Source organism: Pinus tabuliformis, chromosome 6 (assembly GCF_031772625.1).
Source record: "Pinus tabuliformis cultivar Carrire ecotype Pingquan chromosome 6, CPIR1, whole genome shotgun sequence".
Lineage (NCBI taxonomy): Eukaryota > Viridiplantae > Streptophyta > Pinopsida > Pinales > Pinaceae > Pinus > Pinus tabuliformis.
The window spans coordinates 2,065,708,331-2,065,724,717 of record NC_142292.1 but is presented as its reverse complement, the minus strand read 5'-3'; the positions used below and the strand labels follow the sequence as shown (position 1 = coordinate 2,065,724,717).

Genomic DNA, 16,387 nt, shown 5'->3' with positions numbered 1-16,387 from the left:
CTAGCAAGTGTAAGTCATCAATACTACTGTCTTAGGATTAGATTTTATCCATTTCCCCTCGGATATATATATATATATATATTTGTAATTTGGTTTTATTTATTATATATAAATTAATTAATTAACTTTTAACAAAGTAACTTTATAAATTTATAAAGTAACTTTAATAACTTTTATAAAGAAACTTTATTATTAATATTTTCCTAATAGTCACCATAAAGATTCGTAAGGTTGTGTCCCTAGTGGCAGTTGCGCTCCAGCGTATGATATGGTTAGACAAATGTGTTGAAGTTGTATTATCAATGCAATTATATCATCCTGCTATTCTCTGCGAAATAAAGTGGTTTCTTCAGACAACATAGTGTGGAAATAAGATCTAGAGATGATTTCGCCTAATAATTTTAGGGCTTTCTTGTCTGAAATGAAGATTTGAAGATTTAGGGGTTTGAATTGGAGATTCATGCGCAAATAGTTGAGTCTTTTCCAGGCATTGGACCAATTTTCCCTAGTCATCTCAGGCAATTTTTCTTCTTCATCGAGAAAATAATGGCGAATTTGGGCGAGAAGTTCTTGAATTTTGGGCCTCAACCTCTAGTTCCAGTTCGAGAAGTTCTACATTTTGGCCTCAACCTCCAATTTCAGTGTTTGCTCTCATGAATGTTAGAAACCACATGGACTGCAAATTAGGTACTGGAGACAATGAACCCTATCAAATTTACTCAATACAGGCTCCATGCCGACTTTTGGATTTCACTATTGCAATTCCCCCTACAAAACGTACAGGTCTCGGCAATCTCCTCCTCGGTGAGAAGGGGGTACCACTTTTCAATGCATCAAACACAGTAACGCTTTGTACATATGGAGCACCAAACCACTCTTTCTTTGTCATTTCTTTGGCATTGATGGCACATTGTACTCACAGTTTTCTGTAATGGTGATTTTATTTCTTTCTCCCCCGCGGCATTATCATGAGACAAAGAGCGTTCACCAAGCTCGGTATCAACCTTGCTCTGCAATTTACTATCACATTTTATCTTCCTCTTAGTTGCTTCAACCTTAGCAACATCAACCTCTAGAGGTGGAGCAATCGTCATTATTCCATTAGGTAGAGAGAGTCGCACAGGTTTCGAGGTCGAATCCCGGGCTCTGGAATCCTCAAACCCAAGCGCTTATTCTTCTTTCTCGGGGGTTCATAAGAATTCCGGACACTGGAATCCTCAAACTCGATTGCTTTATTCTTTTTTCTCACAGCTTCATAAGAATCCCTGGAACTGGAAACCTCAAACCCAATTGCTTTATTCTTTCTCATAGTCCCATAAGAATCTTGGGCACTAGAATCCTCAAACTCAATTGCTTTATTCTTTTTTCTCCCAAGCTCATAAGAATACCTGGCACTGGAATTCCCATTTGCTTTATTCTTTCTCACAGGTTCACAAGAATCACTGACACTGGAATCCTCAAAACCAATTGCCATATTTTTTTCCTACAGCTTCCCAAGAATCCCTGGCACTAGAATCCTCAAACCTAATTTCTTCATTATTTCTCACATGTTCATAAGAATCCGCTTTTGCACTAGCTCTTGAAAGCATGCGAACAAACATACTGCTTGATGGCATGTTTTGCGCTTCACCGATTGACCTTACTTCAGCAACATAAGAGAATTTATTCGGTTGCCGCTTCTTAAAAACATACACATGGCTTGTACTCATTTTTGCTTGGGCAATTAGAACCTTCTCACTACCAATGATAATTAAGTATTCACCTTGATCATATGGACACTCTCCAAGCTCTTGGAGATCTTTTTCATTCATAGGAGATAATGTGAAATATGTAGAACTCAACATTATTGGTACCTTCCCAATGAAAACTCTTGAAAGATCATGTTGTTCTAACCAGTGTTGAAAATATCGGTATCGGGAAAATATCGACGAGGGTCCAGAAAATATCTTATCAGCAATATCGGTGAAAATATCAGCAAATATCGGTAAGCATAAAAAATGCATAATATATTCATTTTTTTCAGGTTTTTAAACATATAAAGCAATAACAACATGAAATAAACACATTGGCACATAAATATGAAGAAAGCACGGATATATATGATGTCAAATAGAAATGATACATCAAAGGCGATACCAAATCCTACTAATCCCTGATAATTCTCCATTCAAGGACTCAAATGTGGAGAACCAATACAAAATAACATCACATATATAAAAGTATCTCATCATCATAAGTTATATGTAGCATAACAAATAAAACTAACAGCTATCTATGTAAAATCACTGCCCTCTCCCCATTTTACAGGAAAACATGATGGGTTGTTTTCCAGGCCTGCCCCTAACCCTGACTCTACACCTAATGTCAAATAATGAGTGCCAGGTATGGGGCTATGCTCTCCTATATCTATAGCAGATGGTGTTGATGTTGATTCTCCTGCAGTGTCCTCCTCCTCCTCCTCCTGCTCCTCCTCTGAGTGTTGCTGCTCCTCCGAGTCCTCCTCTTGCTGCCACTGTTCTAATGGATCATCTGCCACTGGCTCCTCAGACTCCACCCTCCACTGAGACAATACATCAATATTGTCTAAGGAAATGGCATCTGGATCCATTGGTGATTCTATTTGCCTCACTCGAAGTCGGATGTTGTAATGCACATACACCAAATCGTTGAGGCGTGCGAACGCCAGCCTGTAAGAGTGTCAAAAAAAGTAATGAGTCTTGACTCTTGACTCTTGACACTTGAAGGTCATAAATTAAAAATTACAATAAGTGTAATTGCTCAACTGAAGGCTAGAGCTCAAAGTTATACCTGTTGCGCTTTTTTGTGTGTATTTTCTCAAATACACTCCAATTGCGCTCACACCCTGAAGAGCTACATGTTTGACTCAAGATTCGTATGGCCAATTTCTGCAAATTTGGTGCCCTTGCACCATAGCTTCGCCACCAAATATCTACAACAAAATAATGAAATAAAAAATTCAAAAACTTAAAACATAATTAAACTTTCAAATAAAAGTTACATAATTGAATTTAAAAAAAATAGAATTATAAGTAAGGAAATTCTAAATTGAAAATTCTAATTTCTAATGAGTGATGACTTGTCACTTACGTGGCATGAAGAGGGTCCTTTCCCTAATAGCATCATCAAAGCCAAATAGGCCAACACAATCCCGATAAGACTGTATCTCGCGATTGATTTTGCTACGAAGCTCAGGATCAGGTACCATCTTCTGAATACAGGAATGGAGCCCTTCCATCACGTCGCCATCAAAATCAAAGCCACATTTGTATGAAAATGCGGGGTTGAGGAAGAGTGTTGCTGCATGAATGGGTCGATGAAGCATCCCTGTCCACCGACTATCAATCACATCCCATAACATCATCTGCCTATCAAGGCCAACAGAACCCTTGTCTGCATAATAAGAACGAATGGCCTCCTTGGCCCTATCCATGCCCTCATACAAATAAGCCATTGCAGGCTTCTCCCCATCCACCAATCTGAGAACCTTTACTATAGGTTCACTAACTACGCATGCTTCTTCTACTCCACGCCAAAATGTCTCAGAGTACACCATTTTGCAATGGCTTCCCGTCCTGTCTCCTGTTGTATCTACAATTACGCCAATCATCAGACACAAACATTTGCTTCAACTCGAACTGACATCGAAGCAAAGACTGAAGAGTTATAAAGTTTGTGGCAAAACATGTGATTGCAGGACGCCACAACTCCTTGTTTCTAGTGAACCTCCTCATGAGGCTAAGAACAAAAGCATGGTTATAAATAAACTTGGGGATGCTCCTAGCCATATCAACCGCCTCCTTGATGAAGGAGAGTTTCCCCATATCCTCAAGCAACAAATCGAGACAATGCGCTGCACACGGAGTCCAGAACAATGTGGGATGCCTCTCCATAAGCATCTTGCTGGCAGACATATAATTAGCTGCATTGTCTGTTATGACTTGCACCACACTCTGCGCACCAATCTCCCGAATGAACCCATCTAACAACTCACATATCGTTGTTGCATCTTTGATATGTTCTAATGCATCCAACGATTTAATAAACATGGTACCCTTAGGACAAAGTACCAAGAAATTTAGAAGGGTCCTACCCTTCCTATCTGTCCAACCATCAGACATCATTGTGCATCTAGTAACTTCCCATGTCTTTTTAAACTCCGCCAATCTAGAGTTAATGTCCTGCTTTTCTGCTTGAAGAATTGGCCCCCGCAACTCCTCATATGTGGCACTTTTGTACCCTGGGCCCACAATAGCAATAGCATCACACATTGGCTGCCAAAATGGATTGGTTTTGGTGATGCTGAGAGGTAAGTCGCTCCAGAAAATACACCTCCCCATGACTCAATCTGCTTCTTGCTTCTTTTTTTTAACAAGCGATTTTATACCAAGTTGTGCTCCAGGTCCTGTTCGTGGAACAAAAAATGATGACCTCACACTAGCAGTAGCAGGTGATGATGTGCCAGTTGTGGAGCCCCTACCACTACCCTCAACATCAAAATCAAGAGAAGATATCCCGAAAGATCTACTTGCACGTTCAGCTTTGTTTCTTTCTGCCTCTTCCTTCTTTCTGTCTTTTTCATCAATTGCCTCAAGAGCTTTTTGTATAAGCTCCGAACTAGAAACTGTACAAATCCCAACATCATGTCCACTGAGTCTAGCAAGATGGTATTTCAGTCGTGTAACCCCACTTGTCATCCTAGCCCCACACAATTTGCATGTAAGATATGCACGATTTGTCCCACCATCAGGGTTCCCATACTCCCAAAATGGGTCCAAGGCTTTTGGCATATTTGTATTTTGTAGTGGGCTAACTCAAACCTAGGGCACCAAAAAAAAATTGGAATTAGTAACTTAATAAGTAATAACCACATCATTTTACAAAACAGTTTTTTTGCTACATTATTTGCAATTTTGCAATGTGAATTGAAAATTGAAAATTCATAAATTCATTTGAAATTTCAGAAATTCATACATAGAATTTACTTTTAGAAATAGGCAAACGGTAAACCTACCTCATTGTTCACATTGCACAATAAGAAACTAATTTCCAAGGTGAAGAAATTTTATAGAGATGAACCCCTAATATATAATAAAATTAATAAATAGCCTCTACAGCTATGAACTCAAAAAAAAATGGAGTTTGCTCTCCAAATATGGAGAAAACTTAAAAACTTAAAACCCTTGCATTTGCTCATGGGCATGAAAATCTTTTCAAATGGAAAAAAAAATCAAGCAAAATGATTGTAGCCAAATTGGCAAGCAAGAACAATCCTAAAACTAACAAAAAATTCATTAAAATAGGGGTTTATTTGAACATACCTGTTAATGGAAGAAATGAAATTGTCTCACTGTTCTTGAAGCTTAGATCAATGAAATCTTCATTGTTGGTGGTGATAATAGCTATGGAATGCTCAAACCCTCCTTGGCAGCAAGCACATAGCTCTCCCCTTCCTTCTCCAGCAATCAGAAATGAAAATGATTCATAAAAAACCAAAATCCGAATTTTATAACCCGCGCAGATATTTTCTACTGTCTCCCGGCGATAAATTAGATCGTCGCGCGATATTTTGCCGAAATATCGACGATATTTCAAAAATATCGCAATATTTTCGGGAGCCAAAAATATCGCGATATTTTCTCAGCGATTTGCGAATATCGCCGATATTTCAGCAATATTATCAACATTGGTTCTAACAACTCTTCATAATCAAGGTCTTTCTTAAACACTCGTTTAGTAACATCCACATATAGTGGAGTTGCATAGGTCAAGTTTCTTAATCGTGCTGCGTTCGGAAACAAGGTATTAGTTTCCCCATCAGATTCTGTCATCATAGGTTTACTGCGATATATTTGACCAAAACTGATCTTGGAAACAGTCTCTGTGAAGTTAGTTTCTGAATTGCCTTTATAAAAGAATGATGTTGTCTCGTTATCTGAGGTTGATTCTACCTTAGTTGAGAAACTACCTATTTAGAGATCTCTCACCAAACTAACCCCTTGATTCTCCATACTGAATATTTCATCAATCTCTTTTTCTCCTTCATCTTTATGTGACCTCGGTGATGAAGGGTGTGAACTAGTAGGTGAAAACTTTGATGCCATGGTGGTCCGTGAATTTCTAATAGAAGACCCACTTCGTTGTGTGCTTGACACATATGACCCCACTCTTCTTGAAGTTGAACTGGCCATGGTTTTTAATGGAGGAAGTGGATGGGGTGGAAAGAATGAATAGCCCTCGTGCGATAAGCCTACTACACCGACACCCAACTGATTATGGCTATTATCTTCTTCTATGACTAGTTTCTCTAAAGTATCATATACACCCAAATCGACACTAGCCAACTCCAATTTAAAACCTGAATTTGTAATGTTACTGTCCATTGAGGCAGTAATTCCATACAAATCAACACTAATCTGTCCTTGTTCTAGTTTGCCAACAGCACTATTAGTCCTATCTGCTGCTAGATGAAGTGAATTCAATAGGAATGCAATGTGCCCATCTTCGATAGAATTAGTTTCACATGCTCTAACTTCCTTAGGGGCATCATCAAGTTCACAAGATTTGGTATCTGCACTGCTATTAGTTGCAGGAGTCTCTTGATCAACCCCACGTTCATTAAGATCCTTGTAATTTTGTTTTTCATCCTCCTTTGTCTGTTGAAAATCAACTATATTGGAATTTGACTTAACTAGATCAAAACCCATGATTTCCTCGCATGCAACATCAATTTTGTCATCTTCTTCAATAGTCTTATCTATGTCACCTTGAGGAACATATTCAAAAACATTTCCTTGGTTCGAACATTCTTTAATGTTAGTTCCTTTCATGTCAATGTATTCTTCCTTTAGAAATGTTGTAAATTCTGCACATGAATTTTTTAATTGCTAAAATGATTCTCGAATTTCACTTAACTGCTCAATGATTTCAGGACATAAACTTAATGGCATATTGTGCAGCGAATAACATCCAAAGGCTCGCTTGGCTCTGATAACACTGAAACAACAAAATTGTAGCTTGATGGCTTTAAATGTAAAATACACAAATGTATTTATAAATAATATTTTATTAACATGATGAATGTACAAGGATGATTGAAAGTTACAATGAGAGTTTGCTTATATACTTAGGTAGGTGCCCTTTCATGAATGGTCATGTCCATTAAGACGTGACTCTTCACTAACTACTCATTAATTAACTATAATTATAATTATTATTTTTTCACTCATATTTATTTTATTTTTATATAAATTGTATTCGTAACACTTTGCTAGTCGCTCCAAAAAACCCACAGCAAGAGAGACACTCAAGAATGAGTGAGAAATGGGCCCAAATCAGGCTTTAAAGGCCGCGCGGCACGCTTTTCAGAGGGACACGTGTCCCAAAATTGGGACTCGCTGGCACATCGAATTGGATTCACATGCCCACTGAATCCCACATGCCAGGGCACGCTAGAGTCATGAATCAGACACGTATCCTAGAGAATCGTGTCCAATTCGTGGGATTCGGGACACGAGGGGGGAGGGCGAATCTGGTTTCTTAGTTTGTCACCATAGGTGTAGCCATGGACTTGCAATCCATCATGTCAAATCTCCTTAAAAGCTAAACAATGTACTTTCCTTGTCCAAGAAAGATTTCATCTGATCACTGCCACACCTCCAATCCCAAGAGATAATGCATCAATCCAAGATCTTGTTGGGCATAGGATAATCCAACGCTCCTCGTGTGTTTCGCAACATGGCTTAACCGCCTCTTGTGGATCCGTTAACTCTAGCAATGCGTTCGTTTACTAACACCTGCGGGATTTGGTGTAATGGCTCGTGATTCCAACAAGTGGTATCAGAGCCAAAGGTCTCGAGTTCATATCACACCTAACTTGTGCTGGGGGGGCAGATTGTTGGGCATTGAATAATCCAACACTCCCTGTGTGTTTCACCACATGGCTTAACCACCTCTCGTGGATCCGTTAACTCTAGCGATGCATCCATTTACTAACACCTGCGGAGATCCTTCATCTCAACAGATCATCCACATACAGCACCAAGATCAAAAGGATTGCCATCAATAATCATGAAGTAAAGGTTAGGATCCGTAATAGTCTTGGTGAAGCCCAAGCACATAAAGTATCAATCAATCCTGAAATGCCATGCCCTGGGTGCATGCTTGAGTTCGTATAATGCCTTCTTCAATCTACAAACATGGGACTCCTCCCCATGCACCTCAAAGCTTTGAGGTTGTTCTATGTACACTTCCTCCTCAATCACACCATTGAGGAATGCGGTCTTTACATGTATTTGATCATTGATGTATCTTCCAACCTGTAACTAAAGCAAGAGAAACAACAATTCTAATAGAAGTGTACCTGAAGACTGGAGAAAACGTCTCGTCATAGTCCACTCCCTCTTTCTGGGAGAACCACGAACCTCTCTCTATACTTCTTGATGTTGCCATCTGCTACATGCTTGATCTTATAGATCCACTTGGAAGTCACCACTGACTTCACCTCTAGTCTCGGAACTATCTCCCACACATCATTCTTCATGATGAACTAATACTCCCCCATCATGGCATCCTTCCAAACTTATTGCCTTGCTACCTGCTCATAACTAGACGACTCAAAATCAATGATGTGGCTCACCAACTCAAGAATCTCAGTGGTTGTCTTCTCTCCGTGAAAGTACCATGTGGAGTTGCATGCCCTTTTGCATCCTGCAAAGTGTCAACAACATCTCTCGGTAAATCCACAAGCTTTGTTGGCTCCTCCTGATAGTCTGAAGGATGAACATCTAGAATAGATGGACCCGTACTCGCATCCTTTGAAGCCTCCTACTCCTCACTACCAACCTCAATGTGGGATTCTTTGGATTTCCTAAAGGCTACCTCCTCATCAAAAGTAACATCCCAACTAAACGAGATCTAACGGCGTCCTGAAATGTAAATCTCTAATGTCATAACTCACATAAATTAATACCAATGCCTGGGTTGGTCATTCTATCAATTTGTATATTCCTCCATCTTGAACATAAAACACTTATGATGAGTCTATACTCGAGCCCTTAGGCCGTACAAGAACCTAACCATCAATGAATACAACTCTATAACCTCTATCCTCCAATGCTAAGATAGAGAGCGGGTTCTTCTTCAATTCTGGTTCAAACAAAACATCTCTTATGTGTAGAGAATCTTCAAACTCCAACTGAAACAAACCTGAACCAACTCCTTCCACTGCATACTTGGAATTATCTCCAAGTTCCACCTCCAATGTTGAATCCCTCTCTGTCAAATCTGAGAGAGAATCTCGAAAACTAGTCATGTGCCAACCAAACATCGTTTCGATCTCTAATAGTGCCTGTAAGAGTGGAGACAAGAAAATAATCCTTCAACTTCTTCTGCCTGGCTTTCTCATCAGCTCCCTCTGGCTCTGGGATAACTTCCTCCACATTATCCTTAAGCTCATTTTCTTCCAAGACAAGGAGTATCCCGATCTTCCAAGATCTGAAGTTGATAGCACCATCCAAACTATCTTCACCTTTGGGACTTGGTGCCATTTTGACAAGAGATTCAAAAACCAATCACGCTGCTAAATACTGGTCTCTAACGCTGACTTCAATCGCTGATCTTTCAACAAAGCTCTGATACCATGTTGAATTTTCTCCAAGTTGTACAATAGAATATGATTTTCTGCCAAATAATTACTCCTAATGACTTCCATCCAATATTTCATGCCACTACTATCATTGAATAATTATACTTTAAAAAATCTCAACAGTAAAACCAACAGAAATAGTAAAGATCATAGAAAGACAGCCATGCACAATAGAAACAACAAATTTTACCCTGAAAAATCCAACATTGGGAGAAAACCCAACTTTCTTTGGGAGAAATTATTCTTCAGCAAGGCTTACAAATCAGCAAATTGTCTAGAACTCTCTACCAATGTGAAAATACTAGTCAAACCTGGTTAATATTTCAGCAAATCAATGCTGGTCAAACCAGCTAAAATATCAGAATTTCAATGCTGGTCAATGGCCTGGTCAAAACAGGACTGCGGTCAAATTCGGACCTGCGGTCAACTTGCGGCCTACCTGTGGTCAAACTGCAGCATTCCTGCGGTAAAACCGTGGCCTTCCTGCGGTCAAAGCTGAGATAAAACAAATCAGTCTATGCAAGTCAAACTCAGTCAAAACAGAGGTCAAATCAGCTTGGTCAAGGTGGTCAACTTTTTTCCCTTCTCCACATGTGCGGCTGTTGAAGAGAGATAAGAATGATGGAGAAAACTTGCTCTTTGTTGGTGTTGAAATAAGGCATCACAATATCTATTGAAATAAAGCATCACAATATCTATTTATACAAATCGAATGATGGTGTGATAACCCACGACACACACCTCTCCATAAGCAAGCCGACTTGAATTCTTCTTGGGCTGACCTGTCCTTTTAATATAAACATTTGCCTAGTTCATCAAGGCCAATTGTTCAAATTTCTAAGCCTGACACGTCAGAAATTCCTACTGCATTATCTGGTTTATTTCACCTACTTGTTTATTCCTTAACAAGTTATTTAACCATATAAACACTGAAAATAAACACAAATGCAATCTCAACTCATATACAGATCATCGACTGAAATAAGAGACAAACACACAAGGGACATTGTTATTTTTGGACAATCGTCCCTGGAAAAACCCAACTTGGTAAAACCGATGCAATAGTTCTGAGGGTTTTATTATTAAGCAGCGTTCTTGAGTACAACTAGGGTGCCAAACTAGCTTACCCAATAGATATTTCTACACGACAGTAATACCTCTTCTTGGAAGCAGATATTCAGCTTCTCAACACTAGTTTGCCCCATGAAAATCCTTCTGACGCTTCTCCAAGGCTCTGCGTCAACCCTGCTAGCCTCTGCATAGCTCTAGAACCCCCTGCATCAACCCTCTACCTCTCTGCGTCAACTTTCTAGCTTTCTGCGTCACCTACATAGGCCCCTCAGCCTTTGCGTAGTCTCTAGTTGCCTCTGCGTGGCTCTTGCTGCCTCTGCATGGCTCCTACTGCCTTTGCATATCCTCCTCAATCCTTGCGTTGGCCCTCTCGCACTATCTCTGCCTCTCTGCTATGTACTCATTGCCCATCGCTGCAACTCAGATCACTTGTTCAAATTTTCTCAGCAAACCCCGCTCCAAAAAATCGAACTGACTAATCAATCTTGGTGTGTCTCCAACTGACCCTCAAGCCTCCTCTTATACTTTTCCTATTGAGTCTTCAACGACTGAGATTAAGTCCCTAATCAATTACTAAGATTAGATTTGGCTTGATCCATGTCATTTAGAACATTCTCACCTAGATTTATATTAATACCCATTAATATTTTAATTTTCCTAAGTTTAGACTTAAGAACTTTATTAAAAATATTAATTATTTTAATATCTCTCTAACGGGTGGAATTTCCCCAAACCATTTCTGGGTCTTGGAGATCTCATGTTCTTTAGCCTCTCCACCAATTTTCATGGCTAGAGCACACCTGATGCTACCACAAATCAACACTCCCTCTTAGCGAGGAATGTGCTCTAGTAATGCTCCACCACTAAACATCACACTTATCCTCCAGCACCGGCACCTGTGTTGATGATGCGCCTGTTGCCCTACATCCACTACTCTGTTGCCTCTTGTACCGCTGCCCATGGCTCTGCCACTGCCACTGCTACATTTGTACTGCAACTCCCTCTCAACATGCTGCCCATGTTGCCCATAGCACTACCATTGCTAACTATTGCACTGCAACTCAGTTATCGAGAAGTAACTGATCTACCCAAATACTGACATCCTTGTCGGTTCAAAATCCTCCTAATGCTGAAGCTACCTCTGCTGCTATCTGCTGCCTCTGCGCTGCTGCAAACAACTCTGTGCCTCTCGCACTACTTCAACCATCTATGTGCCTCTATGCACTACTACAACCATCTTTGTGCCTCTCGCATTGTTGCAACCCCCACTGCGTTGCCACAGACCTCTACACTCTATCACAGCCTTGTCGCTCCATCACATATCCGTCATCCTGCTACTGTCATTCGGGGCTCTTGTAGCCGGATATGATCCAAGAGTTTGGGTACCTCAACGATCCTGTCGCTACATCTTCTGTAGTTCTCCTAACTACAGATCGATGTCACCCCACCTCTTCTTTAGAGGTGCATGAGCACTCATGGCACAATCGTCATCCGTCTCGACTTCTTTCTCCGCCTTAGTCGAAGTTGCCTTGGAGTCAAAATCCTCTCCCTTATTCTTCTTCCTGGGACACTGGGTTGCATAATTACCCAGCTCCCCACAATGGAAGCACATTACCTTGGAGATGTCCTTATTCTTCCTGTTCCCCTACTGTCCCACAGATACCAGAGCTGCATCCTCTTCTTCCTCTTTCTTAATTCGACCTCCTTTGCTACTACTTCCTGCCTTGGTCAACCGTCTGATCTCTTCTTGGCGAAGAGCTGCCCACATCTCTTCCCATCCTGGAAGATCAGCTCTACCCAAAATGCTTTGGACAAATGTCTCCCAATCCTCAGAGACTGCATTCAGGGCAGTCCTCACCATGAACTCCTAATCCGGTGTGGCCCCTATGGAAGTAAGTTGGTCCCGAATCTCTTGCAACCTACTGAGGTATAGATCTATCTGCTCCCCCTTCTGCATCTGATACGACCACAGCTGATTCTCCAACAACATCTTCCTCTGCACGGAAGTGCCCTGATACAATGTCGTCAAGGTATCCCACATCTCCTTTGTCGTGTTCTTCTCGGCAATATGCAGTACTACATGATCCTTAACCCCATCAAGGATTATGCACATTGCCTTCGCCATTGCATCCTCATACCTTTCATTCTCAACTGGGTCAACTGGGATAGCCACAGTTCTCAAGGTGAAGCCCTTGATGCGATGTCTATCCAGAACTGACAAGATCCTGGCCATCCAAATCACAAAGTTGGAGGCCTTGTCCAACCTGTCCTGATCCCTCGGTCCGTTCATTGCCATCTCCACTCCCCTTCTGGACTCCCTCTGAGATTCGACTTCCCTCCTAGAAATCTCCCTCTAAGTCCTGATTTCCCTGCTAGAAATCTTCCGCCAACTATCGATCCGCTCCTCTCTGATCCTCTTTGCAACTACAACTCGGATCTGGATTTCTTGGCTAGATATCTATCAAGGTAGCGACTCCCTCTACCTTGGTTCTGTCCCGTTAGGTACTGTTCTGCTTTGACAGCAACAACACCCCACCAGCTTCCTAATCCATAATTTTCCCACAGCTCCCTATGCCCCAGCAACTGAAGAAACTGAGCCTTCCAGCTCTGCGCAATCCCGACAAAGGTTGAATCACTCCTCTGGCCCACTACATCAAGCCTACGTGACTGAGTAGGATGACGTGGCCCTTTGTGAGCCTCTTCTGCCTCTCTTTGCCTCTGCATTGGCCCTCTCTCTGGCTTCAAAATGATAACGCATGCCTGCGTCACTCCTTCTCTATTGCTTTCTGCTTAGGAGCAGCTCTGTCTCTCAAGACAGCTGCTACTACTACAAATTTCCGATTACATCGGTGCCTTCAGTCCCCTTGTGATCTACAATGCTCTGATACCATGTTCAAATTTCTAAGTCTAACACGTCAGAAATTCCTACTGCATTATCTGGTTTATTTCGCCTACTTGTTTATTCCTTAACAAGTTATTTAACCATATAAATACTGAAAATAAACACAAATGCAATCTCAACTCATATAGATCATCGACTGAAATAAGAGACAAACACACAAGGGACACCGTTATTTTTGGACAATCGTCCTCGGAAAAACCCAACTTGGGAAAACCAGTGCAACAATTCTGAGGGTTTTATTATTAAGCAGCTTTCCTGAGTACAACTAGGGTGCCAAACTAGCTTACCCAATAGAGATTTCTACATGACAGTAATACCTCTTCTCGGAAGCAGATATTCAGCTTCTCAACACTAGTCTGCCCCATGAAAATCCTTCCGACGCAAGGCTCAGTGTCAGTCCTGCTAGCCTCTGCGTAGCTCTGGAACCCCCTGCGTCAACCCTCTACCTCTCTGCATCAACTTTCTGGTCTTTTGCATCACCTACGCAGGCCCCACGGCCTCTGCGCAGTCTCTAGCTACCTCTGCGTGGCTCCTGCTACCTCTGTGTAGCCTCCTCAATCACTGCGCTGGCCCTTTGGCACTATCTCTGCCTCTCTGCTATGTACTCATTGCCCCTCGCTACAACTCAAATCACTTGTCGAATTTTCTCAGCAAACCCCGCTCCAGAAAATCGAACTCACTGATCGTAGCATAAAAACTTATGTTGAAGCACAAAGGACTGGTAGCTTGAAAGCTTTAATATAAAAATACACATAGGTATTTAAATAATAATTTATTATTATATATAAAAATGTATAAGATGCTTTGAATGTACAATGAGGACCCTGCTTTTATACCTCAACAGGTGACCTTTCGTGAACGGGCATGTTTAAAAAGACATGCCTTTTCACTTAATTTAATGACTAATTAACCTAAATAGTATTTTAATTATTTAATATTTATATTTATTTTATTTAGCTAATTGTTATGAATTATATTCATAACATAGCCTCTCCCTTCGAAAGCTTTGTCCTCAAAGCTTTAATACTAGGGTTTTCTTCACTTATTTGTTGTTGATGTATACAGCTTGGTCATTTATTCATCAGGTAGCTTATCAGTACTATTTCCTTGGATTTTTATTTTTTTATTTTTTTTTATGAGTCTAAAATTTTTTTAATAATTTTTTTTCTTTTTTTTTTTTAACTCTATATTTTTTTATTTTTATAACTCTATAATTTTATTTTATTTTCTAACTCTAATATTTTTTTAACTCTAATTTTTATTTTTTTTTAAGAATATTTATCTTTTTTCATAAATGCGTTTTTTTCTTTTTCATATTTTAAACATAATGATGTGTTTGCTAAACCCTAATATTATAATACATCTTACCATAAGTTCAAATAGGTGTTCTCTATTTTTCCAGTCATTTAATGCAAAGATGCGACGCGGCTTCCAGCAAATTGTTCCCTGTTTTATTGAATATTAAATTTTAATGTTTCTCTTTTAACGAGGATCACAGGTCCTATTCAAAACAGGGGACGAGGCTGTCAGCCCAGCGTCTGCCAAGGCTATCGCCAACGCTGAAATCTTTTTCAGAACTCTATGTTTCTCCCCTCCTCAAAAAACGATCACGAGATTCTTTGCGGACAATACAGTGCTTTGTATATTTTGATTTCGCCAGCAGACTTTTGTCAATGGCATTGTGATCACCTGTTATGTAAATATTAGTTAGGATTATGTAAATTTGATTAGTTGTAGTATTTAGGCAAAAGGGCATGACCAAAGATCATGCCCTTTCACCAAGAGGCACTTAAGGTTGTATATAACCGAGCCTCTCTCTAAAAATGTAAACATCAGCATTCAATTATTAATAAAATATTTATATATACATATTTCTGTTTGCCATTGAAGTTTGTCACTTCATCTGGTGTCAAAGTGGGTTCGTTATCCCCCACTTCCGCTATGCTCGTTGTTCAACGCTACTGCTCACGCCAATTCCTCTTTCGTCATACCATTCTCCACTCATACCCGTCCACTCCAACGTTGTCCACACTCTACCGCTATCCATTCCTTACGCTATCTGTTGCACGTGCATCTGCATCCCTATCCGTACCCACGTCCCTGTCTTCGTTCCCATTCAAACTTCTGTCGTTCTTCATTCTTTCGTCTCACACAGTCTCAGATTCCACCGCCCACACTTGGCTCCCGGTGACCAAAACATCACACAAACTCAATCTGCGATGGTTCCGTGTGGTGGACCTGCGACTACGTGGAATAACCTCTACGGTAACCTGCGGCAAGTTCTGCGTAACCTAAGGTAAGACGCTGCACCCTACGGTAGTCCTGTGTAGCCTGCGGTAGTTCTGTGTAACCTGCGGTGAGTTCGACGGTGTATCTGCTCGAAGGTCGACGGTCAAACAGACGGTTCAGAACTGCCCCTGCGTGTTAATTAAATAAATTATTACACATAGTTAAAAAGATTTTGTTCTTCCGCCGTTAAACGTTGTGTCCATTGGTCAAACGAGTGACATTAATTTATTTTAATTAATTAAAAGTTATATATATAAAAGTTAATTTAATTAATTAAATTTATTTTAATTAATTAAAAGTTATATATATATATATATAAATGTTAATTTAATTAATGAAATTTATTTTAATTAATTAAAATAAAAATAAAAAACTTATGTCATATAATTAAATTAATTAATTTAATTTAATTATTTAAAAAATAAAAATAAAATAAAATTTAAGCTAGCAGATAAATACAC

The 16,387-nt window shown here is 40.0% G+C and overlaps 2 protein-coding genes across 2 annotated transcripts in view; both read right to left on the bottom strand.

The window, feature by feature from the left end:
• LOC149267510 (LMBR1-like membrane protein) overlaps window positions 1–16,387 on the bottom strand; it is a 320,754-nt gene that overhangs the window by 134,169 nt on the left and 170,198 nt on the right. The gene's annotated exons all lie outside the window — the stretch shown is intronic.
• LOC149267513 (uncharacterized) lies at window positions 2,273–3,574 on the bottom strand. Its single transcript, XM_089393174.1, has 3 exons — window positions 3,109–3,574; window positions 2,809–2,950; window positions 2,273–2,687 (listed from the first exon to the last, which is right to left on the bottom strand). The coding sequence occupies exons 1-3, from the start codon at window positions 3,572–3,574 to the stop codon at window positions 2,273–2,275; spliced, it is 1,023 nt and encodes a 340-aa protein (XP_089249300.1).

Bases quoted from the DNA above. Each gene is read 5' to 3' on its own strand.
- LOC149267513 (XM_089393174.1), bottom strand. From the start codon at position 3,574: ATGGTGTACTCTGAGACATTTTGGCGTGGAGTAGAAGAAGCATGCGTA. The intron at 2,951-3,108 runs GTAAGTGACAAG...ATTTTGTTGTAG, and splicing joins AAGGACCCTCTTCATGCCAC to ATATTTGGTGGCGAAGCTAT. The intron at 2,688-2,808 runs GTATAACTTTGA...ACACTCTTACAG, and splicing joins CACACAAAAAAGCGCAACAG to GCTGGCGTTCGCACGCCTCA.